General features: G+C 41.6%; 1 protein-coding gene across 3 annotated transcripts in view; it reads right to left on the bottom strand.

The window, feature by feature from the left end:
• Positions 1–24,200, bottom strand: part of DNAJC3 (DnaJ heat shock protein family (Hsp40) member C3) — a 49,865-nt gene extending 25,665 nt beyond the window's left edge. Inside the window, exons 1-4 of one of the 3 annotated variants that reach the window (XM_061630086.1) lie at positions 24,097–24,200; positions 19,036–19,146; positions 14,533–14,657; positions 11,099–11,173 (exon numbers count right to left, since the gene is read on the bottom strand). In XM_061630086.1, the coding sequence (XP_061486070.1) occupies positions 11,099–11,173; positions 14,533–14,657; positions 19,036–19,146; positions 24,097–24,133 (348 nt within the window). In that variant the 5' untranslated portion in view covers positions 24,134–24,200. Of the gene's footprint in view, positions 1–11,098; positions 11,174–14,532; positions 14,658–19,035; positions 19,147–23,974 lie in introns of those variants that run through there. The other 2 variants (XM_061630085.1, XM_061630087.1) reach the window with 2 other exon arrangements.
• Positions 24,201–27,022: the final 2,822 nt, after the last annotated feature.

The raw sequence follows: 27,022 nt of genomic DNA on the forward strand, positions 1-27,022 counted from the left end.
TAAAAATATATTTGACACAGATTTCTAGGATTAATAATGAGAGAAATATAATTTTCTAGGCTAGATTCTCTGCAGAAACAGTAGTAATAAAGTAAGAAGAACACCAACAAACATACACAAATGTAATTCTCCATCTTTGGAGATGGCAGGTGTTGCCACCGCTCACCATATGCTCAGAGGCACATGTTACCAAATTCTTCCAAGCGACACAGCAAGTAGATTGGACTGTGAAAGACCAACCCAAATGGTGTTTGCATTTTGACAAATTTGTAGTAGAAGGTAACTAATAGAGGTGACCTGTAAATAGGTATGGAGGAGAAATTCGATTTGGTTCGCATTTAAAGGTGAATCTAGTAAATTCACACATTCCAAAATAATATGAGAACTGAAACACAGCCATCTTTTGAAATTCACTTATACAAATTTGCAATAACGTTCTTCAACCAATGTTTACAAAAAATGGACATATTAGAGAATAGCATGCATAAAAATATTATAGAAAAATAACATAAAATGCATTATATTAGGGACAATTGCTTGCCAAAATGTGTAGATTACTCAAAACTGCATATGAAATGTGTGTGAGAAATGCGTACTAATTTTCATCACTATTTTTTTTTAAAAAAAATTGCAAATCCTGCAAAAATGTGGAGAACTGCATTTAAGATTGAAAAAAATGAGAAACTGAGAGGATCAAAATTCACAGATCCTTCCATCCTTATCTGTCAGCCTGGATTCCAGTAAATATTCCAACCAAATAATCCAACATAGTAAATCACCCATCCCTTCCACAGACTATTTCACTATAATGGCTAAATAAGCTATGGGAGAACATTGCAGTATTAAAAACAAAAAATTATGTACATAAAATAAGGAAGGCAAAATACATGTTTTACACAGAATGTGAAAGTGGCCATCTGTTGAATTTTGGGGGGTGAGTGAGGGAAAAGATATTCAGGTAAAAAAAGTTATTCATTTATTGTAAAAGAAAAAAGGTAACAATGACATTTCAGTATGCATTGCCTCATGATATGAATAAAAATATAAATTTTAAAAAACTGAAATGTCTCTTAAAGCTGCTGTCTATCGCTGAGGAGGTCTGGCCTTTCAGTGAAATGTCATGAAGTAGTCACTTTGGGCAGTGGATTCCAGAGGGGGAGCCATTTCCATGTCTCTGACATCATTCTTCGTGCATCATTTAACACAAGAAGGAAAAAGACACATGGGGTGAGAGGAGAAAAGTGCGGGGGGGGGGTGAGAGAGGTGTCATTTTACTTCAGGTGTGAAAGTGCCCAGGGCCGTCACTGTCAGAGAGTTAGCTGATGTACAGAGGCAAACAAACACAAGCCAAATAAAATGAAGGCTTAAGCCTTAAGCTACTGCCATTCCTATTTTAGACGTGTAGGCTTCAGTTCTTCAGTTATTTAGACTGCGAGCCTGCAAGACAGGAGCCTGTTTACATTTGCCTCTGAACAGTTCCTAGTATATTAGACACTGGGACAAATAATGAAATGATGATGAAGTGGGCAGTCTTAAAAGGCATCTTTAGTCTTTTGATTTATGAAAATATATTTATCATGATTAAAGAAACACTTGAGAGCTAACAAGAAAACAAAGTTGTGCATCTTCCTTACTCCCTATACAACTGAAATGCAAGCTAGCAACATCAGCATGTCCAAGAGAAACTAAAAGCGAGGGGGAAAGGTGTATAGACAAGGTGACATCAGGATTGGGAAGTGGGAGCAGGGCCGGTCCCAAAGGACATCAAGGTCGGGCCCTGGCCAAGGGCCCCTGGAGCCACAGAGGCCCCTGAGGGGCCTCTCAATAGGATGCGGGAGGAGTAGCACTCCTTTTCTGCAATCCGCAGCAGAGTAGCTCCTTCCGCCCGCCCGTCTCTCCTATCTTTTGAGGCTGCGTGTGCTGTGCACATAGGACTGCCATTAACCAAGATGGCGGCTGAGGTTTCCCTAAGGGGCTGAAGCCTCCGGCGCCATCTTGATTGATGGCAGCGATATGCGCACGTAGTAGGCCACGCAGCCACAAAAGACAGGAGAGACGGAGCCAATGGGCAGGCGGAAGAAGCTCCCTCCCTGTGAGAGACAGGTAGGTGCATGCGCATGTGCGCTGGGGCCCAGGCCAAGCTGGTGCCCAAAGGCCCCGGCATATCTGGAGCTGGCCCTGAGTGGGAGAAGAAGGGCTCAATCTAATGACAAGAGGCAAATATCTCAAGTTCCTGAGGTTCAGTCCAACAACAATAGCTGTAACATCTTAAAACAGGGATGGGGGCCCTCCAGATGTGGTGTAGTGGTTAAGGTGTTGGACTACGACCTGGGAGACCAGGGTTTGAATCCCCACACAGCCATGAAGCTCACTGGGTGACCTTGGGCCAGTCACTGCCTCTCAGCCTCATGAAACCCCTTTCATAGTGTCGCCATAAGTCGGAATCGACTTGAAGGCAGTACATTGGACTGCAACTCCCATCAGCCCCAGCCAACAGGGCCAGTGATCAAGGATGATGGGAGTTATCTTTCAACCAGTTAGATAGGTATATTATCCTGCATCCCTCCAGGTGTTGCTGGACTACAACTGCTGTCATCCCTAACCCCTGGCTGAGGTAGATGTAAGTTGGAATCCAGCAACATCTGGAGGGATACAGGTTCCATATCTTGTCTTGAATGAAAAACACACATGTCTAACTAGCTGAAAGACATGGGGCAGTGGGATAAAAAGAATCCAGTAATAGCTTGATAATACGGTTGTCTTAACAATCCACTGTGTGGTGCAAGAGAACTGGGAAATATAGGTTTTCAGATCATCCCCATTAAGGGTACGATCCTATGCATACTTACCTGGGAGTAAGCCCCACTGAACTCAAGGGATTTACTTCTAAATAGACACTGATGGGATTGTGCTACAAGAGATTCTGCCTCTCCATTCAGGCACATCAGTGCCATCCAGTCTGCATTGTCTACCCCTTGTTTGCATGGTCACTGTGCAATATAAATGGCCAGCTCATACCTATTAGTAATCCTAATATTTACATCATTTATGGGTCTGTAGGCGTTTAGTGGCCTCCTCTCTCTCTCTCAGGAAATCTAGCCTTTTATGGAAAATGTCATACTAAGAAATCACCACCAGGATAGGGACTATTCATCAAAAGTTTGTCAACTTAAGCTTTCAAGCTGTAAAAATAATGATGCCGGCAGAACTTGGGGCTATAAAAAATATATTGTGGTGACCTCCCTAGAGCAAGATAATGAAGGTAATAAAAAAAATCATTTAGTACAGCTTAATTAGCTATTTAACAACAGTATAAAATAGATAAGATGCAAGCGGTCAAACTGCTTTTAAAAATTATTTGTGTGCGCATCTCATTTCTGCTTTATGAATTTAGTTTGCTTTGTTAAGCCAAAATCACAGTGACATGTATTGGATTTAACAATTTGTCATACTGAGCTTCATCAGCCTGCATCTCTAGACTGCACATTCCTAAGGTTGGAGTCGTGTGGTTTATCCGTTTTTCATAGCTAACCAATATTATAACCCATAGTGCAACATTTTTTTAAAAATCCATAAAACACCAGCAGGCACATTAGAAGCCATTTTATCAAATTCTGAAAGCGGATTTAACAACAACAACAACAAATAATTCAAAAGAAACAAAAAACATTTCAAAACTTGTTTTGCTAAAATGTTTTGCTTTGTTCTTACATAGCCTACTTAAACATAAACCCTTTATACCCACACCTTAACAAACAATGCAATCATACGCACATTTACTCAGAAATCTCAATGTGTTCAATAGGGTTTACTCCCAGGTAAGCATGCACAGGATTGCGACCTAACACCAGGTTCACACATACATGTTTGTCAACTGCTTTGTCTATTAGCCCTGTTCATGGGTTACTCATGTGCAAGGAACTCATGTACTGAAATGGGAGTGCATGCTGTCCTGCCCCTAACATCACATGCTCAGCTAGCTTCACCCCCTCCATGCCCATGCATTGAGTGCACACATCTGAAAATAAACCTCCATGCATGATGAGCTGCCTTTACATAGGAACTCCACAAGATCTGGATGCTCCAGGGTAGGGAGTTTCTTTTAAGATGCCTATGTTCATTACAGGAATATTGAGTAGGTCGGATCTAGCAGCATAGCCCAACTGCTACTTCAGCATGCAAATGTCCTCCATTGAAGTAACTCTTGACCAGGGCTACTGTGACAGATCCTTCAATGGCCCATTCAAGAGAGCACCTGATGGTGCAGTCATCCAGTGAATCAGCATGTGTAGGAGTACTAGCCCTAATACTACACGAAAGTAAGTTTTTAAAACTTCGGGCTAGTTCAGGCCTGCATTTGCTATGCCAGCCTTTCCCAACCTTTGGGTCCCCCAATGCTGTTGGACTACAACTTCCATCAGTCCCAGCCAGCATGGCCAGTGGTCAGCAATGATGGGATCATAGTCCAGCACCATTTGGGGACCCAAAGGTTGGGAAGGGCTGTGCTATGTTATACATATAAAGAGGTGACTCTATGTCTCCCAACAACTTAAGATCTGTGATTGGCTTGGTAAGTATCCACCGTACACACTGGAACACCCATCTGTCTTAGCATCCAAGCAGCTGTTAGGGAAAGCAGGGACAAGTGGGTGATTGCAGAGAGTTCTGGTTGGTTCCCCCTTTGCCCCTCTCATTTCCAGCTGCAATCTGATATCAGAGTGCAAGAGGTAGCAAGGGGGCACCTGAACAGAATCCAAGCACTTCTTTTCCCATCTCTCCACGGAGTTGATTGGGCCAAAAGAGGTCACTGCTTCCCAAGCCCAACTGAGAAGTACAAGGGTCTTTTGTTTTTCAGATGTTTTAGTGTGTTTTTAATGTTTTTGTCTGCTGCCCTGGCTCCTTCTAGAATATAAGTGTAATAAATAAATCAAAGTTCAGAAGATGGCCTTTACAGCCTTTTGCAAAGCTCGTGGTTCTCTGAACAAGGACCGTTATGTCAACAAATATATAATGAATTTGCCTCAAAGATTGCAGTGAAAGATAAGTTTACATTTCTATGGATAAAGTTGCATAACAGTGCCTCCAGACTGTTAGTATTTTGTGGGAGGAATTCAGGTGCCTACCAGAACTTTAGGTATGCACAATGAAAGTGTGCCCTAGCACAAGAAATCCACTTTTAAAAAAGGATCAATCTTTTTGTGGCGGGAAATGCATTGAGAAGTGTAGAATGAACAAACAGCTAACAGAAAGATGTATAAACACCCCACAAGCAAATCAGGACGAACTCTTATTGTCATATAGCGATCCCACAAACAAATCAAAACTAGTATTTGTTGTTAATATTGTAAAAAAAATAAAAGGTTAAAGAAAGGATATAATCTAACCTTCCTGTAAGCTCTGTGCAAGCAAATTGGGATCAATGCTCAATAGCAGGTGTCTGGATGGGCTCTAAGTCTGCATGCCATGAGAGAGAAGTAAAAATATTAAATGGGCCTATCTCCATTTTTATCTGGTAAAAGGGTGTGTTTAAATACCTTTGCATATGTCCTTTGGACTCTCCGTGCCAGGAACAGGATGAGCATATGCACTGGAAGGGGTGTGAAAACTTCAAATGCATCACTGAGAAGTTAGAATCCAGAATATTCCAGTGCGGAGCTTGTGAATTTGGAAAGTGCCAAAGCTTAAGTATTTAACCATGGATAAAAAACACTGCATTGAAAGGGCTAAAGAAATAAAAATGAGAGGTAGATTGTTTTAGCTGTGGAAAAACACAGGATGTGAAAAAAGTGGTAAGAACTCTGATGTTGTTTCTGAAGAGCAGACTAGGTAAGCATCAAACAGGCATCCCACAGAGGAGCAGTGGGCAATCTTCCTTCTGTTGAAGGGTACTTTCCTTCACAGTAATCTGTCAGGAACTGCATGCTGGTAGTGCGTGGAGCCAGAGCTGACGATGGGCAGAGACAAAAGTTTTCTAAACAAAATAATCCAGGAGAAAAAAAGACTTCCCTGCTTCAGTTTTCACCAGACCTACCTCAGACTAGAATTCCCAATCCCATGCAGGACTACTCGGAAGAAAGCTTCCCTCGTATTATGGGATTACTCTCAAATAGTATACAGAGAATTTTTTTAGTACAATAGAGCAGTATAATCTGGAAAGCAATAGGAAGTAATCCCTTTCTGACTAGCATGTTCTTTGTTGTTATGTGCCTTCAAGTCGATTACGACTTATGGCGACCCTATGAATCAGTGACCAAGAGCATCACCCACACAAAATGTATATATTTGATAGGTAAAACCAGAGACTGATTCCCCATTCCTATTTTCCCAGTATTTATCTGTTAATATTATCAAACGGAAAAATCTATATCTATACTAATTCTGCACATAAATTGGTTCTTTTGTGCTATGCATGCCTATGTATATATGTGTGTTGGTTTGTATGTGTGTGCTTATATACATACACACATGCAGCAGAAACAATCAATTTGTTCTCAGACCAGGTTGTCCACCTGTGCCATAGAGACATTTTGCTCAGAGGGTGAGTCTCTTTCAGTGTTTGAAAACCATGATTGATTTTAAAAATAAAATAAACTGTAAAAATATAATAGGTATGTATCCTATTGTCTCAAAGAGAAACACTTTGTGGCTTATTTAACTATAAATTAAACCAGAAATGCTTGTATTCATGGCCAGTTAGCATTTACATAAAATAGCTAGGATACAAAATTTAAACTTTCCTCTCAAAAAACCTTGTAAAATAAGGACATTAGAAAAACATGCAACTGACAACAAAAAAGTGGCATTCAAGGATAGTCTTTGCTGGCCTCTAGTGGAATTTACAAAATGTTTTCCATTTGTGGCTCCAGGAGTGGTTCCCAAAAGAGATGAGACAAGGGGACGGACTGGAAAAAAAAGTAGCAGTTCCAGAAATCCAGGAGCTCCCCCAACAGTTAACAATAGCTAACTGCTAATGTAATGCTAGCCCCCCTCCTTCAAACTAACAATCTGCTGTTGGTCTAGTGACCCTCTTAACTTGCCATACCAGACAGGGCCGACTTATCCATTAGGCACAGTAGGCACAGTGCCTAGGGCCCACAATACTTTTAGGGGCCCACGGAAATGTTTTAATTTCTTTTAAAATCAGAAGGGGAAAATGAACTTTTAGGGTCAAAGAAAATATTTTAATTTTTTTCTCACATCAGAAAAAAATGAAACTTTTAGGGCCCACGAAAATCTATTAAATTTTGCCTAAAATAGAAAAAAAAGAAAATGTTGAAGTATTTAAAGTTATATCAAAAATAATTTTTAATATTGATATTATTATGGTGGGAGGGGCCCACAAAGGCAAAAGTGCCTAGGGCCCACGAAAGTCATAATGCGGCCCTGATACCAGAAAGTGCTTGAGTCAGCTTTCGGGCACTGTGGTTTCAGTTTCAGTTCTGTATTGCAAGCAGCAGTCCACTGCACGGCTTTTTTGCCATAAGCTTCTTGTTTAATAAAGATCTTCCTAGCTATGCACTCTCTATGGGACCTCTTCCTCATGATACGTATTAGTACCATTTTAAAAAAGCCACAAAGGTGCAAACTCACCATAGCTCAATTCACACATAGCAATGGCTAGCCCCACTTAGGACTGATCAAACATGCACCAAAATGTCCATGAGGCTAAAGTCTTTGTAGTCACATATATTCCACTCAGCATTAGAGGAACATGGATAATGCAAACAATTCCTACTGTGTGGTGCAGAAGATCCCTATGAATCTACATTTCTACTTCCTGTTTCCCACTGGAAGCCAGTTGATAAGGGGTGGAATTACTACGAACTAATCTATTCCAGAAGCCATCTAGAGTAGCTCGTTCTTACAAACACATTCTACAGAACCCTCTCATTTCACATTAAAGAAAATTTTATCTTTCATACAGCCAAACTGAATGGCTTAGCTGCACAACTGGCTGATGAAGCCACCTGCCTGTTTTTAATTTCTTACATCTGGAGGGCTAAATTTATTTTTCCAAGCAACAGACTAATTCCACTTGAAAGACACCATACTGTAGCTGTACACAACATGCCACGTTCACTAAGAGAAGCTTCTAAATTATTCTCTTCATATCCTTCCCTTTATAAAAAAAAGATTTTATTTGTAAAACAGCCAATGACATAAATAGGTGGTACCATATTGTGGCTCAGCCGGAGATACACCAGTGTAAGTCCTCCATCCTGACTCAGCCAGGGCTCAGCTAAGGCCAGGTTAAGTCTTGAAAAAGGGGCATTCCAGGGGACTGGCAGGGGCGGGACTGGCAGGGAAAGACTTACAGGGAAAGACCCTATTCCAAACTCCAGTCAGATCAGTCATGTGACCTTGCAATCCAGCAGGAGTTACACTGACAAAAAAAGTGTTATTACGTCAAACTATTTTAAAAGGGTTGTTTTCCTTCTGCGAGGCTCGAGTTGGCTCAACTGGCAGTAGCCCCATTCCTGAATGGAATTTGGAAGAGGGGTAAATTACCCTGGCATAATTTACCCCGGCGTAAATTACGCTGGCTTCCTATAGTTTGGGTTCCTCTGTGGATTACCATAGGCGCCCCGTGACAACGGAGGTCAACTAAAGGAGATGAGCATTTTGTAAGGGAGCTGCAATATAATTCCAACTTACAACTTGCCAGCTGTTTATGTGCCCTGCAAACTCAACCCAAATATAGGTGGGGCTTGGAGCAAGCCAACTGACAGTGCACACCTCGCCATTTCTCACTAGAGGTGGACACTCCAAATCAAGATGCCTTAAAGGGAACCAGCAGCCAGGGCTGATTAGATTCAGTTCTACCATGAGGCATGCTCACGCAGATGCTGCACCATCCCTGGGCCAGACCAACAGTTTCAGCTTGGAAATAAAAATCAGCTGCTATTTGAACCCTGAAAAAAGGGTTGAAGAACACAAAGCACATTAAAAATGCTACATAAGCACAATGGGGAAAATCCCAGAATTAGGTTTAAAATCAGAGATAGCATTCATTGTCTATGTTTCACCTGCAAACAAAACTATGGTAGAAATTGTTGTTCTGGGAAAGAATAGGTATGTTTTTTCATCTTTTTTTATATGTTGGTCCCAAGTCAAGGAAAGGCAGTTGCTGAAATCATGGTTTTCTTATGCCAATGATTTTCAACTTTCTGTGAATAGTTTGCTATCTTTGAACACTATCAGATTTCAAAATCCCCTCACCTAGCCACTGCATTTTTTTCCTTTTAATATCTTTGATTTGCAGTCATCAGCGTTAGCAACTCCCAGACATTATAAAACAACTTGAACCATCTTGGCTTCTTTCCGTTCATGGACATTTAGCTACATATCAAATAAATATATACAAATTATTTCTGATGTGAAGAAAGTGGACAGAGAGAAAGTTCTGAAAGACTGAATAGAACTCAGGATCACCCACTGAAGGTGATTAGCAGCACATTTGGACAGAGAAAGGAAAAAGCTTCTGAATTAGTAATTTATACAAGTACTGCTTCACACAATACTTACGTCATGCAATTTAATGCCACAAGATGTTTTGTTTTAATATATTTTAAAGTCTGTTTTTATTAGGTTTTAAAGTGTTTTTATTTATTATTTATTTATTTATTTATTAAATTTATATACCGCCCGACTAGCAATAGCTCTCTGGGCGGTGAACATAAAATAGCATAAAAATACAATGAATAACAAAATAATACTAAAATACAATCAACAATCCAATACAATAAACATTTTTAAAAGTAAATCAGTGTAACTTAAAATGCTTCAGAGAATAGGAAGGTTTTGACCTGGCGCCGGAAGGAGAGCAGAGTCGGCGCCAGGCGTACTTCCTCGGGGAGACTGTTCCATAGTTCGGGGGCCACCACTGAGAAGGCCCTAGATCTTGTCATCACCCTCCGAGCCTCCCTGTGAGTTGGAACCCGGAGGAGGGCCTTCGTAGCAGAACGTAGTGCACGGGGCGGTTCATATCGGAAGAGGCGTTCCGCAAGGTATCATGGTCCCGCACCGTATAAGGCTTTATAGGTTAATACCAACACTTTGAATCTAGCCCGGAAACATATTGGCAACCAGTGCAAGCTGGCCAGAACAGGTGTTATATGCTCGGACCGCTTGGTCCTTGTCAGCAATCTGGCCGCCGCATTTTGCACTAGTTGTAGCTTCCGAACTGTCTTCAAAGGTAGCCCTACGTAAAGCGCATTACAGTAATCCAAACGTGAGGTTACCAGAGCATGTACCACTGATGTAAGGTCCTCTTTACTCAAATAGGGACGTAGCTGGGCTACCAACCGAAGTTGGTAAAACGTATTCCTAACCACTGAGGCTACTTGAGCCTCAAGTGAGAGGGAAGAGTCTAAAAAGACTCCCAGACTACGAACCCGGTCCTTTAGGGGGAGTGTAACCCCGTCCAGGACAGGGTATATATCCACCATGCGATCAGAGAACCTGTCCACCAACAGCATCTCAGTCTTGTCTGGATTGAGCTTCAGTTTGTTAACTCTCATCCAGTCCATTGTCGCGGCCAGGCAACGGTTTTAGTGCTTTTGTTTGCCACCCTGGGCTCCTACTGGGAGGAAGGGTGGGATATAAATCAAATAATAAATTAATAATAAAATAAAATATTATGATGGCTAGGTAGAAGGCTATAAACAAGGATTAGACAAATTCATGGAGGAAAGGTCTATCTACAAAAATCTGAAGTTAAGCTGCAATCTTATGAATACCTACTAGGGAGTAAGTCATAATGAACCCAGTGGGGTCTACTTCTAAGTAAACATGCATACAATTGTGCTCTTAGTTTATTACTTCAGTTCAGCAGTTTCCTTTTTGTTGGTTTAGGCTGTTTCTATTTGGAAATATATCAGTACCACAGCAAGCCATTTTTATGCTCAGAGAAGGCTCCCAATTTTAATTGGCCTCAGCACCGCACAAAATTCAAAAGGTTTATCCAACCATTATGGCACAGAAGCTACCCAGTATGACGTAACACTGGCTATCTACACTGCATCAGTAAGAGATATCCAGCAGTAATGTGCTGTCACACCATATTTCAATTACACCATTGTCAAGGTTTCTTACTTACCACTCTTTTAAAGTCTTCTTCTGCCTCATCAAACTTTCCCTGTTTAAGCAGCAGATGTCCTCTTTGCAGCCTTGCCTAAGATAAAGGAAACAATTCTGTAATACAGAAAGAGCCAGTCTGACACATTTAGTGCCAGGCTTAGGGAGTTCCAGATTCAAATCTCCACTCAGCCATGAGAATCATGGGGTGACCTTGGAGTAGACACTATGTCACATTCTAGGCTACTCACATTGCGTTGTTGCAAGGATAAAATGGGGGAGGGAAATGGGGGAGGAAGGAGTACTGAATGTGCCACCTTGAACTCTTTGGAATGGTGGGATAAAAATAAAATTAATAAATGGGATTCTTAAGTGTAATTTTAACTGATTTTTTTATTTTCATTGTGTTAAGATTTTTGTACACTGTTTAGAGATGATAGTAATTAAGTGGAATATAAATTGTTGAAATAAATATGTAAATAAACATTTGTTGTTGTTATGTGCCTTCAAGTCGATTACAACTTATGGCGACCCTATGAATCAGTGACCTCCAACAGCATCTGTCAAAATAAACATACAATACATATTTCTTTTATATTTTAAAGCATGGAATATTTCGTTACTGCTTCGTGGAATATTCTTTGTTTCAGGGCCAAAACCACCTGAAGATGGTGATTGAGCTGCTTTGCCCCTCCCATCTCTTCAGGTAATTATCTGGAAAGTTGCTTGGCTTGATAGCCAGTGCACCAAGGTGATTAGAATGTCAGTCTATGACCTGGGAGACCAGGGTTCAAATCCCCACTCAGCCATGAAGCTAACTGGGTGACCTTGGAGCAGTCACTGACCCACAGCCTAACCTACCTCACAGGGTTGTTGTGAGGATAAGGAGAGGAGGAGAACCATGTACACTAACTTGAACTCCTTGGAGCATTGTTCTTCAACTTTGGGTCCCCAGATGTTGTTGGACTACAACTCCCATGATCCCTTGACCAGTGACGAAGCTGACTGGGGATGAGGAGAGTTGTAGTCTAACAATATCTGGGGACCCAAAGTTGAAGAACAGTACCTTAGAGGAAAGGTAGGATATAAATGCAATAATAATTAAAAAAAAAAGAGGCAAGTGCCAAAGGAAAAGACCTAAATGCCCAGGATTGCTGAGGAGCAAAGAATCTATATTATGAGGCACAGACCAGCTGCCTTGGGGTGGCAATTTCCATCAAGAGCCCACAGGCTTAGAATGCCCAGAGCAGATAGAGGAGAGCTGCTGGGAAAGATCAGCAGCCTCAGGAATATCAAGCCTCACCCTAAAAGAACAGGAACTTTTGCAAGTGGTGGTGTTTTTGTGAATTCTCCTGTGGCTTCAGATTATTTGTTTGCTAGTCTGTTGGACCAGGATTATTTGCTAGTCTGTTGAACCAGGGCCCAGATGAGAATGGTGTTGGGACGGGTGGGGTCTGATTGTTCACCCTGATGTAGTGAAAAGGAAATAGTGACTACATGACTAAAGTTTGAGGTGAATGATGGTGACCCAGTCAAGCATGAGTCCTAGGTGAACTGATCACCATCATATTTTTGGCTAGTTTGCTGTTTAGGTGGGCCACTAACAAGCATTTTGTACTTTTTCTATCTTATATTGTATTGATGTTTGATTTACAATTATATCTTCTGTTGTATTAATAAGCTGTTGGGGCCTTTGCGCCAAAAAATGATAATGTTCCATTCTTTCTTGACTATGCTCTTTATCAGAGAAAGATTCTTGATGATGATGATAGTATCAAGATTGTGAGCACATCACTGTCAATATGTGCCCAGATTCACAAATATCTTTTAAGTTTAAAGAACGTTCCATGTTCAATACCTAAATATGTCTTCAAAATTTCCTCAAAACTGCAGCCTTACAAATACCAGAGTTTTCACAGAGTGAAAATAATTGCTGGTGTAACAAAGGATTCTTTAGCAAAGATTATTCTAGAAGGACTCAGGTCCTGGTTCAAATCTTGGCCACTCATCCCCCTCTGCATTGCTCTGCTCAGCTCGGAGATCTTAGCATGGCTCTGGGAGGTGGCTCCATTTGGCTTTTCCTGATGTCTTCTGAAGAGACCCAGTCACTCATGCCCTTGAGAGCAGGCATTTCAGCTTCTCTCAAGAACAATCAGGACAGATCATCTCACTTCACAATACATAATCTGGAAGCAGTTCATCAAAAAAAAAAATCAGCAAAAAGTTTACCCAAATGAAAAAGAACAAAATATCAAGGGAACAAGCAGTTTGGGGTCACAGTGTGGGGACAAAAACAGCCAAGAAACATAGTAGACATGTTGGGAACTGTCCAGTCAGTGCACAATTTTATTTTTTTTAAAAAGGCCACCACCAAAACCTGGTGCCTCGGGGACACACACACACACACAAACCTTTTGGGAGGACAGCCATCCCGTTCAATACTTTATCCAGGTTGTTTTTTTTAAAAAAAGATTAGGCTGCAACTCCACTTATCTGGGAGTAAGCCCAATGAATTCAGTAGGACTTACGTCTGAGTCAACATAGTTAAGAATACACTGTGAGTTATTATGCTCAAAATAGTTAATATCTTCAGGTCTCTAAATTTTTTGATGCTAGCAATATTTCTAGTGTTTGGAAATTCTGTATTACAATAGCAGGAATGTGCATGTTGCTTTGCAGAGCACTGCAAACAAAATTATACACATCCATGCCCCAAGGAGTTTATAATCTAGTGATTTTGACAATGCATGTGTGTGTAGGAAACTACCTAAGAAGAATCCATCTCAAAAAATTGAATGAAGACCTAAGTATACATCCTCATATGTATGCTAGGTCATATATAAGTTCAAATAGGCTTGAGTTCAAGTCTCAGGGTTCATCCATATTTCCGTTTAGTTTGTAATGTAAGACCCTTGGGTCTCCATTAATTTACCCTCGTCTATGTGACCCCCTTGTCCAACTGCTACCCTTCCCAATTTTCTCCTAACAAAATCTGTAGTTTCCCTACCCAGCAATAGTTCTGGGTAGGGAAACTCCAGATTAAATTAGGAGAAAATTGGGAAGGGGACTGCTTGACAGGGAATGTCATAAGGATGAGTGGAGACACAAGGGGCTTACCTTACAGATTAAACAGAACTATGGATGAGCCCTCTAAAGTCAATCCCACCTCATATCAAAGCATTTGGTACCTTATAGCCTTATCATCCCAGCAGGTGCTGAATGAACACTGTGAAAAGATGGCCCTCTCTCCTAATGTGTATTTTGTATTCTACAGTTGCTAGAATTTTATTCTACATTTAACCTCTCCAAGTTATAGGATAATAAAAGTTTTCTATTGGATTATACAACTTACTGAAGAAGAAGAAAAAGAGATTCCCATTTAAAAGGCAACATAAAAACAAAGACAAAAAGCCATTTTCATCCACCCTGGAGGACTCTTTGGAAACTATTGCTTACCGATGTGAAATCCTGCTTTAATTCAACCACCTTGCTTAAGTCACGAATGGCAGCTTTAGATTTGCCCATGGCTAAATATACTGTGGCTCTTCTGTAATAGGCAAAGTAGTTATCAGAGTCCCCTTCTGCAAGTGAAGAAGTAGCAATCAGAACATTGCCTCAAGCCAGCCAAAATCTTTGGATACAACTAAGCAAGCAGTAAGAAGGAATAATGGCACCGTTACCAGAATTTTTAAACAGTCTGATACCAACATTTAATTAGCTGAGGGAACATTTCCATAGGATAGTCGTACTGCATGCATTTTACACTATTAACGCTAATGAAATTTTTAAAGAATCATATGCATATGGCAGCGTTCAGCTTCCAGGTTATTTTTAAGGGCTTCAGAAGGTAATCATCTAAACAGATTCCGGCTGTAGAATAAAGTTGAGCCCCCCCTACACGCTAAAGCTTCTTATCTCAAGCTGCAAGCTTGCGTTTGGAAGACTGTTTTACATTTTGTCCTGGCTCCTGCATCTCTCATTTGTGGAAGGCCAAATAACCATCTCACCAGAGATCAGCAGTGGAATGCTCTTCTCAAAATCCCCATTAATTCCATTGATACAGCAAGCAACAGAGAAACATACCAACCCTTCCTCCTTATTCCCATTCAAGACAATGATAATTCTGTGGGACTGAACAGAAGTAAAAAACTTCATCAAGAAGGTGCATTAATAAGGCAGCATTGTATAGGCTTGCCGAGTAGGAATTTCTCAGTACCTCCCGCCAAGTGCTGCCATCCAGTGCTTGAATTATTGGGGGTGGGCGTGAAATCCACAAGTCCCACCCCTGACTTTTGCCAACTCTAGCCAAATCATGCCCATCCATAGCTGCCCATAAAGAGGGGACCATGACAAAAAGTAAGAGAGCTAGATCCTCTCTGGCCCAACTGTTAATAAGACTATCGTTTCCTTTGCCCATGGAACTGGATCCAGACAGTCGGATGGATCATTATCTCTCCCCCCTCCCCCGCCGAAACAGGCCAAGTTTGATATCAGATGACTTGTTTTTGTGCATGTGGTTTGAAATCAAACCATGTAGGCAAAGATAAAGCCTACAAAGGAACAATGAACAGCTGATTGTCAGACCTTGTGAAGCTCAGTGCTCTGTAAGACCCAGCAACCAGTTGATTGTCAGGGCCAGTGTAGTTGCAAATCTCCTTTTAGACTGGCATGAGGGCAAGGGGGTGTGGCTTGGCAGAAACAGTCATGTGGGCCAAATGAGACAATTAGGTCCACAGGCCAGAGTTTCCCCACCCCTGCCCTATAGTATTTGCGTTTTTACTCTGCTATTGAAACGCTTGTTCTGTCTACTACATTTTTTGTTGTTTGGATCTGCTTCTTTGGCAACCTTCAAAAGGAATCACATGTAACATTTTTCAACCGAAGACCACAGATAATGGATGCAACATTTCAGCACCATGAAGATGCTGACAGCCAGGGATAGGAGACACACATGTATTGGTTTTTAAGACTTTTATACCACTTTCCCATTACAAAATAAACCATAAATCACAAAACAGAAATGAAGCATAAATACTTTAAAAAAGCAATTATGGGCATATACCAGTAAGGCAGGATAGCTAAACACCTTAACACACCTGTATGTTGTGGCAGAACACACACGTTTTAAACTAATCCTCAAAAACTATAAAGTGGTGCAGATTGGCAAGATTCCCTGGGAAATGAATCCTATGTGAGCCCACAGTTGCAGAAAAGGCACTGTTCTATACTCCTGCCCCCAATTCTAAACTCATAACTATACGAGGTGTCAGGAATCAATCTTGCTGAATGCCATGTCCTTGGTTAGATATCTAATACCTGCTGTATGGTAGATATCTGTCTTTAGTGGATGGTGCAGGAAATGCACTGAGAACATGTCCCGAGGCCACAGTACATGGGAAGCTCATGCTATGGAGTCAGATGAAAGTTTTATAACAGATTCAGAGTTCCAATATTTGCTACTTCCTCAATCCCCCAAATTAATTATTCAAGTGCCACCCCTGAGGAAAAGAAATTAAGGTTAGATGTGCTACAAAACTGCCAATTCTAGGCTGGGAGCATCTAAAATGGAAGAGGCCTGCAAAGACTCATCCGTTACTTTCCGCCCAAGATCCAGGTTTTGCGATTAGAGATGCAGGATCACAGCTAGTGCATACTATATCAATCAGCCCTACCATCTGTTTACATCTAAAAGGACCCCAAACTTCTTATCGCTGACATAAAAGCAAGCTCAAGGTTTTGAGCCAAAAGATTTTTCTCGGCACACAAAATGGATGTGCTTGTGCCTCAACTTGGTAAATTAGGAGGATCAAGCTCAAGTTTAACAAATGTAGCTAAGAACAATTCTGAAAATCGTTGCAACGTGAAGCAAAGCTTCATGGATGGAAATGCTTATCAGCAACATTCCAGGAGCATCCTTATCAAAAGGGGCAAAGTAGGGAGGAGAGATAGAAGCTCTCAAAGTAGTAAAAGTCAAGAGCCTAAAGATTAGTTATGCTTCTTGCTACAGTGATGGGCCTTCTTCATCACCTGTCACAGTGAACCCAGAGAGTATCTATCAGTCCCAAAGCTAAACAGGTTTTCTTCAAAGAAGGGTTGGGATATTATTTCCGTGCATAGGAGCTTTTTTCAACATAGAAATAATCAACTTGGGGGAAGGGGGAAAAGGAGGAGAAAGTTGTATACCATCTCCTGTGAAACACAGTTCAAGTCTTTCTTTTGCCATTATTTACACATGACGATGTCTCTCCTTCTCCCCAAAGCATGGTGATTATCTCTGTGTAGCAGAAAGGTTGTGTATAAAGCAACCCTGCATTTATCAGATTTTGACTGAAACAGATTTGTCAGCTTCCTCACCTTACCATGAACCAAACCAAAGGGGCAGACACATTTTTTTCTTCTCTTACATCAATCTCATATACAGGAGAAAGTTGTACTTAAACAGTAAAAGGAACACACAAGAGAAGGGTGCTTATCCCTCTTCCCTCCCATATCTCCCCCTGCCAGTCATATGTGCCGGGCACTTTTTTTCCTCTTCTGGCTCTGTTCTGGTTCGAGGATCTGAGCTTTGAATAGAGACCTAAGAGCTGCAGCAACCTATTGCAAGGAGAAAACACAGGGAAGAGTTCAGCACTCCTCTCCTGCAGACTGCTAGCTCCTGTTCCTATGTAAATAATGCCCCCATCATATCTGGTTTGGCCTATGACAGCCTATGGGCCAGAATTAACACCCTGGATCTCCCTAAGCAGGCCTGAATAACACTTTGAACACCCAGAGCGCACAGACATCCGGGAAATTTGAGTAGGTCTTGTACAGTCAAGGCTGTCATTACAGCACTGGCAACTTTCTATCTGCCATGACTATCCAAGCCTAAAGGGTGTATCAAGAGCTAACATGACCACCAATTACGCACTTTTAGTTTACAGAAAGGTTCAAAAACCACCACTACTGAAACAGAGGCCTGGTTCAGACATAATGAACCATTGTTGAGCAGTTCAGGAACAAGTCATGTGACTGCACACACTCTCCTCCCATCATATGCCTGGTTTCAGAAGGTATCTTAGATTCTTAATCCACAGTTTCCCAGATGTCTGATCAGGTAAAATGTAGTTTAAGGGCTCCCTCCAAATCAGAATATGAAACCAGGAACAGATCTAACTTTGCAGAAGCCACATCCATGAAAAGAGAAAAGAGCGTGCAGGTACACAGCTCATTCCCCAGCCAATAAACTATGGTGTATCAGACTGAGATTGTTATATCGAAACTGCAACAGTTATGTGCAAATTATAACACTTATGCCCTGGTCCTAACTACGAGCACATACAGTGACCAAGTCTTGTTGATTTCAATGGGGCTTACTGTTACTTGAATGTGCATGGTCCAAAAGACAGGTCCCTGCCCCAAGGAGATCACAATCACTGCGTTGACAGAGAGAGACAATAGTAGGGGATGAAAGAACAGGAAAGACAGGGCAACAAAGGATAGTTACGTACAATAGCAATTGTAGGTTCTTGGGTCACATCCACACCATACATTGAAAGCACTCTAATACCACTTTAACAGTCTTTGGGGGAAGCCACAGCAGTTTAAGTGGTAGAAATTAGCTTTAAATGTATAGATGTGCCCTTTGTCTTTTGTTTCAGCTGGGGAAGAAAAAAAAGGCCCAGCACCACAAGTTTATGAATACACAGCAGCGCTCACTAGGAATTAAAGGAAGGACAGACAGAACACACTACAGAACATCAACCGGTGATCCAAAACAAAAGGAACAACACAGAAGGCAGCTTGCTGCTTGCTTTTCAAAATACTAGATATCAGCAAGAGGGACGGTATACAGAGGCCAAAATGCAAGAGGTTCTTGAAGCTGAACAGTGAGCTTACTGAGTGGAGTGAGAAGACGATTGCTACAGGACAAAAACCAAATGCTCTCCCAATGAAATGTGGTGCCTTATAGATACAAACCTATGGCAGCATGGAAGTGAGACAAAGCGTCTGCCAGTTGCCCGGCTGCCAAGAGCTTCTTTCCCATTTCAAGCTGTTTTTCTACTTCGGCATTTATCCCACATTCTGCTCCTGAAGGGAAAAAAAACAATATTTGGGATTTTTTAAAAAAACAAAACACAGAATTGTTTCATTCTTTTATTTGCAATTTCTGTTCCAGCTGACATCACAAAGTCATCAAAAACGAGAACCGATAACTTATGAGCAGATATGTAAAACCAGACGTTGCCTAGCTGGCTGCACGATGGCTAGTGAAAACTTAGAAACAAGCGTTCCCAGCCACCTTTAAGGAGTTGTTCAAAGTGGCCTCATGCATAATGAACACAAACAGCTAAACTTGAAGGTTTGTAATTTTGGGGAGGGGAACCCCTGCATCTCTACTTAGAAGGGTCTTTAGAAGCCCGTCTGCAAAGACCCCTGCTTGAAACCCAAGAGGGCTGCTGCCAATCAGAAGAATTCCATGGATCAGCTTTCTCCAACCAGCTGTTTTGGAGTACAACACCCATCAGCCCCAGCTCGCATGGCCAATGGTCTGGGATGATGAGTATTGTAGTCCAAAACATCTAGAGAGTATCAGGTTGGGGAAGGCTGCTATGAACTAATGATATGACTCAAAATAAGGTGGTTTCATAGGTTCTCCTGAAATTTCAGAAAAGGTGAAGGAAAAATTCCTGCTCCTGGCATACATACTTGAAACACAGGATACCCCCTGCATTAGGTTCCTCCCTGTCAGCTTGGGTCCCAACACTGTGGTGTTATAGTCAGTGTGGTATAGTTGTTTGAGTATTATTCTAGGTCTGGGGAGCTCTGAGCTCAAATCCCCACTCAGCCATGAAGATTGCTAAGTGACTCTGCACCAGTCACTGATGCTCAGCTTAAACTACATCACAGGGATGTCTCAAGGATGAAATATCTGCAGATACCACAGCTCATATTTCACTATTCATTATCAGGATTGCATTTCTATACATACATACAATTCTATACATACCTACTTGGGATCAAGTCCCCATTGAACTCAGTGGGGCTTACTTCTGAGTAGACATTCACAGGTTTGCACTGTTTCTATTCTATTACCCTTGTTATTTTCCTTTGTTTTAGTTACACCAAATCTGTATAATTAAATCTAAGTACGTGCAAGTACGTGGAAAGTATAGGTAAAACAATATTAAAGCTAAGTTAATAAAGCCAGGAAAACCAGGAAACAGAGTTCAGTTTAACACAGAAAAGTACACAAATATGCATGTTAACTATAGAAAGCAATGCCTGCACTTTAAGAATGTGAATATTTTTTAAAGAATCTGTCAACAGCATTGAGGGGAAGCCATTTTAAAGTTTTGCACAACTGGTACTTGACCCCTTTAAAACCTAAATCACTAAGGCTGCAATCCTGTACACTCTTACATGGGGATAAGCCCCACTGCACTCAGCTACATAGGATTGCTCTATAATTGAGGATGGTAAACATGTTGGAGATTGCACTGTTTTTCGGACAGATGCTGTGCTGAATGTGTGGCAATGTTCAACTTTTCTGGAGTAAGCAACTGATACTATAACTAATACATCTAAGTATGAGGTATCATTACCACCACTAAAGCTACTGCTAGGGTTTAGGAGTAATCTGATACCTAAAAAGAAACAAGAATTGATATAAAATATAATGCTGACAAGCAAGAATAGGTGTGGCCCATAAAGAGAAAACACAAGGCCCAAAAATGTAATAGTGGCTAGATCAAGATTATATCGGAGATGGGGAACCTTGGCCCTCTAGGTGTAGTTGGACTCCAACTCCCCATCAACCCCAGCCAGCACAGCCAGTGATCATCTGGGGGGCCACAAGTTCCCCACCCCTAAACCCAAGCTTATGTGTTTAAACGCGTGCATCTTGTAAGATTTTGAGAAAGTCTGGTAAATTTAAAAACACTTTGTAGGGAACTGGAAAATTGTTTGATGAAGATAGGAATACCCATTTTCAGAACATAGCACATGAAATCTTGAACTTACAAGGCTATTGTGAAGAAAATGCCAATTATTATTCTTTATATTCTAAGTACAAATTACAATGTGTGATACCTAATGTACAATTTAAAATTAAATAAAAAATATAGCGCCCAAAAGAATCTGCATATTGTATCAAGCAATTGTGCAATTTTTGTTTCCTTTCTACAAGTTAAATGAGTTTAGTCCCTCAGATCGTGAAATAAGTAAGTCACAAGATGTAGAAAATCCATTCAGTTTGCAGCCCTAAAGCTCATGATGTGCTTTCAATGGGGCTACCAAAACACACACCCCTGTATACTTTCTCACAAGTTACATTTAAAAAGAAAAGGAGGAAGCTAGGGAAGGGGAATGTTCTTTTTTGGTCTTGCAGTGATTTCCAAATCAAAGTTGCCATTTTCAAGTACAAATAACTTTTCCCTCTAAATGTTCAACAGACTCACTGAGCTCTGACAGCCAATATGATGATTTTCTTCCCCATTTCACGCATCATCACGGACAATAAAAACTCTGGAGGCCAAATTACATTATATCTGCACAATCTCTTCTTACCTCATGCATGCCCTCAAAAAATATGAAGTGTGGTTATCTGGGTGTTATTAAGAGAAAAACTGAAAGCAAAGTTACACAAGTGTCTATGAAGGCTGTACAAGACTCTATTACTTGAGATGAGTGGGCTATAAAGAGTTCAACATTATCTTACAAAACCAGAGTCAGTAGTTATATAGCTAGAAACTATATATAAATGCATGCATGTGCATGCCTCAAAGACAAAGTACAAAACTCAAAGACTGCAGTTTTATACATACACAGGCTAAATGTAAAGCCAATTTATGCATTCAGAATAATCACATCCCGCAACACTATTGAGCCTGTCCCACTTGAGATGTGAAGGGAATTACTGGCTTACCTGCTATGATGTCTGCAGATTTCACAGAAGCGCCCTGTGCTTACAAAGTTAGCACAACAGAGAGAAAGGTTCTAACCAGTTTCTCTCCCTGATGTGCAAGTTTTCTAATGCAAGCAGTGTTGTAAATGAAAAACATTCAGACATGAAGCTCCTCCCATCTATAGTCTGCATCAGGTCTGTACCACATCATTATTCTAAATGCACAGAGGAGCCACTGCACCTTGCTCTTCGACTGGAAGCGTCACATTGATTTTCATATGAGCTCACTTCCAGTTAAGTGTGCTTGCGAATGCAGAAAAGCAGTACTAGACACAATTCTATTCCCATTGTGGGACCAGGAATCGCAATGTGTGACCTTGCAAACTCAAAAATTGCATTTTCTGACATTTAAACCCCACCTTTCCTCTGTCATGGAACCCAAGGCAGTGAGCAGGTGGTTCTCGGGTGGTCATCAATTGAGGCACTGACCAAACTGAGATCTGCATAACTTCAGCAAGTTGATGGCCTCATGTGCCCGCAGACTATGCCCCAGGCCTATTAATACATTGTATTATAATATTAGCATGCCATAATATTACATACCTTGTCTACCAAATGCAAAGATCTATAATACATACTTAGGAGCATAGGAAACCGCCTGATACTGAGTCCGACCAGTGGTCCATCTAGCTCAGTATTGCCCACACTGACTGGCAGCAGCTCTTCTGGGTTTCAGGCAGAAAGTCTCTTCCAGCCCTACCTGGAGATGCCAGGGATTGAACCTGGGAGCTTCTGCACAGAAGGCAGATGCTCTGTCACTGAGCTATGGCCCTTCCTCTACTATCCCCATAGCCCTAGGTCACAGTCATCCAAATGAGAGCAAGGGGAAGGAAGCACAGAAAGGATGAGCTTTAAAACACTATCGTGGCCATTACGATTGTGGGAATTGTTGCTAGCAATTGCGATTGCTCACTTCACAGATTAAATGTTCCGTGCAAATATGCATCCAAAGACATCGCACTGATGTCAGTTTTTACTAAAAAGAAAACGCTTCGCTAATATATGATCACCATCAGAATGTATATAGTGCTGCTCCTTGCTCAGAGGAAACGCTTTGCTAACGCATGATTATCATCAGAATTTATATACTGTAACCCCATTTTTCCAAAATGCTCAAAGCACCTCACACCCACTGTCATGTCCTTGCAGCAGCCCTATAAAGTAGGGCAGAATTATTATTTCCATTTTACAGATGGAACAACCGAGCCTGAAGAAAGGACAGTTTGCAGATCATCACAAAGAATGAGATTTGAACAGAACTGGAAAGTAGGCAATATTTTAACTGGACACTTCCCAGCTCATATTCTTAAGCTGAAATCCTAAATAGTTACCAGGAAGCAAGGCCCACTGAACATAGCGGTACTCACTTCTGATAAAACAGTATAGGTTTGCACTGTAAGCCACCAGAGTATACTTTATCATCTTGGAACAAACACACCAGGACTACCACTGCATCTATCTGCTCTCTTATAACGACTGGCAAATATAAGACACCAGAGAGTTACGACAAAGATTGGCATAACTCGAGCCCCTTCTCTAAGAGCAGCACATAAAAGAAATCCCTCACGTATTTGCTAGCCTAGCCTAGCTCATCCCTCTTCCCGAGACCCTCACCATCATCCGGCACTGCCCAGCAGAAGTGCGGCGTCATAGCCGATACATTATCCCATATCAGACTCTGCTAGCCCCAGTTACACTGTAAGTTTTGCAAAGACCGCGGTGCCCCCGGAAGCCAGCTCGCATCTACACACACCCCTTAGGTACCCACACAATCAGTCACCCCCCTCCCGAAAAAAGGCCAGCGTTGCCTTTTCTTTGCTCCTTCTCAAAGACTGGCATTGCCATCTTTCCCCCAGCAATAAGCGCTGCCTCCTCTCCCTGTCTCCCTACTTCCTGGTTAGGGCTTGCCCTCAGCTCAGTCCCTTTTGCCCAGCAGCAGCGCTTCCTCCTCACCCTCATAGTGGAGATCCCACAGCACCAACAGCAAGGGCAGCGCAGAGCCCAGCTTGTGAATACAAGCCCGGGGAGACACCATGGCTGTGCCACTCTGCCCCCACGTGCACCACCCGACCCACCAAATAGTTCAGTTCCGAACTCCGAAACTCTCAACATTCTAAGCCAGGTTCCCTGGGGTGGGTCGTGGGAGCCGCTGATTGGCCGCGCCGTCCCCTGTCCAGCCCCTTGCTAGGGGAACGTGGAGAGCAGGAGAGTCTACTGTCAAAATTCCCCGCCCCATTTGCTTGAGACTGCGCGTTAAAGAAAGCCGAAGCTAGCGCCCTCTTAGTGGTGCCCTCACTTTGTGGTGAGTTTACTTTTGTCAAAGTTGCCGCTCTTTAGCTGCGTGAGTCTCATTTCAAAAGGAGAAAATTGATTTCACAGAATTAATTTTCGAAGTTCCACAAAAGAAGTGACGCGATACCTTGTGACTGACGATGCAAATAGGAGCGTTTGAATTATACAAAACTCTTCTTCCAGGGACGTGGAGGTAACCACTTTAAAAAGATGATGTAACATGGCAGTAACCTGGTAACAAGAAATGTTCTTAAACAGAAAGGCCCCGATCCAGAAAAACAAGTCCAAAGGAAATCGGTAGGACAAGTTAGTCACAAATTAACTTATGTCTCATTGATTTCAAGAAGACTTATGTTCAACCTAATTCTCTGGATCAGAGTCAAAGTGTAGGAAGATATGAGATGGAGTTAAATTGTTCATACAAAATTACTATTTAAAGCACCCTGTACTTTATCATAATGATCACCTTTACCAGATTAACATCAAAATGCCACATAATAGCCTTTTAAAATCTATCTTGTATTTGGCAAATTTTATTTTAAGACAAGTTCTATATATCTCAGATGCTTGCTCTTCTAACAGCATTAATCATAGATGCACGCTAAAAAGAATCAGCTGAATTGCTCCGAGTTTTTTCTTCTGCATGACAAAAGCTGCTCAAACTTTGATCACACACACAAAATATCCTTTGTTGAAATTTTGCCAAAACAGGCCAAATCTATTTCCCAGTCTGCACCTGCCTCACGACATGGCCGAGGAAAGGTGAAGTCCATATTAACTGCTAGGTATACTTTTCTTGTATTTTACTCAGGTGTATTCCTAATAAATACATTTTCCATTACAAAGTGGAGACATTTTAATCAGCTTAAAATCATAATCAGGCAAAAGGGAGAGATGTTTGGGGTACAAATTAGAGCATAGGAGGAGGAAACCATGGTTAATCCAAGAATGAGTTTCTGTCCTTAGTAATGGTTGTCATAACTGGGTGATTCAATCTCTTTATACACTTGTCATAAATGCCCACCTCAGTCTCCGAACTCATTCCATAATACATTTTTAGTAGTACTGAAGGTGCTACAAGACTCTTGAGGATATGAGTACATTGCTTGAATGAAGCCTCCATTACCATTTATGGGTTATTTATTTATTTACTGCATTTCTATCCCACTTTCTGCAGTGAGCTCAAGGCAACATACATAATTATCTCCGTTCCAGTTTATCCTCTGTGAGACAGGTGAGGCTGAGAGGCAATAACTGGACCAGGGTGACCCAATGAACCTTGTGGCTAAGTGGGGACTTGAACCTGGAACTCCCATGTCCCAGTCCGACACTCTAACCACTACACCACTCTGGCTCTGGGGGAAAAAGTTTTAACTTTGCTCCAACAGATTAGGTATCAATCCACAATGCCACAAGGATTTGCTGGCTGAAAATCCAGCTCCTTAGGGTGAAATGTCCAGACAACCCTCACTCCCCCCTCAAAGAAAAAAATTAAAGAAAATGTGTCCAAGGTATCCAGGGAACCTACAATAATAGAAGACAAAGGCAGTTGTCACTGGTACCCACTGGGACTGATGGGGCAGAAGGCAGGGAGCCCAACAGTATGCCCTGGGCTCCTTCTTAGAGGAAGGACAGGATGTAAATTTAATTAATAAGAATAAGAATACGCGGAGCCAACGCACACGCTAATTCTAGTTTTGTTCCTGCCCTCCTCTGTTGAGTTCTACACGGATGACACCAAGGCTAAGCAGGGGGAGGAAGCCACCCCTGGACAGGTTATAAATAAGAAGGTAGGCAAGTGAAAGCTGGCTGACTGAGGTTGGTGGGGCAGTGCCCCAATTTCCCTAATAGACCAGCCTCCCCTGGGCAAGCGAGTCCTGCAACAAGATGCTGGAGTGTGGAATGCTCCAGTTCAGAGTTCCATTTATGCCCTCTTCCACCATTCTCCATTCCCCCCTTCCTCAAGACTTAGGGCTTTTCCAGATTTGAGGATTGCTTAGCTTTTTCCCCATTCGAATTAGACCGGAGTAGTCTGCTCCACACCCACCGGTATTTTAGTTTGTATAGGAGGAGCAACTTTGCTCTTTCCCATTCATATCAGTAGGCGTACCCTTTTGTCATTGTTCCCAGCTTCCAAATTGTTGACTTAATTATGCTGATTAAATCCTGACAGGGCATGCACACCAATAGCTATGCATGAGCCTTTTTTAAAAAAATCCCACCCAGGAAGTGCGCAAAAGCACACAGACAGCCAACTGTAAAATTGCTTGTGCAATTTTCTGGCGTTGTGCATATCTGAGGGATAAAATAAAATAAAAAAAATAAAGGCTATGCTCCTCTGTTCAGAAGCTGGGCAGAAATAGTTATGAGCGTGAGAAGAAATGAAAACAATTGTAAATTCTCAGGACACTTTTCAAATTGCTGCACAGTAGCTGCTATAGATTTTTTTTTTAATATGGTTTGCTTGTGCAATTTTCTGGTTTTGTGCAAATCTGAGAGAAAGAAAAAAAGAAAGATTTAAGGCTACAATCCTCTGCTGGAAATAGTCACGTGGAAAGGGGATGATTGGTCCAAAACACTGAAACAAATCAACTGCAGCCCTGAGTGAAGTGGTTTGGAACCTGTTTTTCCCCAATTTATCAGATTATCCCTGTGTCAGGTGAACCGGAATATACAAGGAAGAAGTATGGAGGTTAGTGCTATTTGAAG

This window comes from Rhineura floridana, chromosome 5 (genome assembly GCF_030035675.1).
Source record: "Rhineura floridana isolate rRhiFlo1 chromosome 5, rRhiFlo1.hap2, whole genome shotgun sequence".
In the NCBI taxonomy this organism is placed as follows: domain Eukaryota; kingdom Metazoa; phylum Chordata; class Lepidosauria; order Squamata; family Rhineuridae; genus Rhineura; species Rhineura floridana.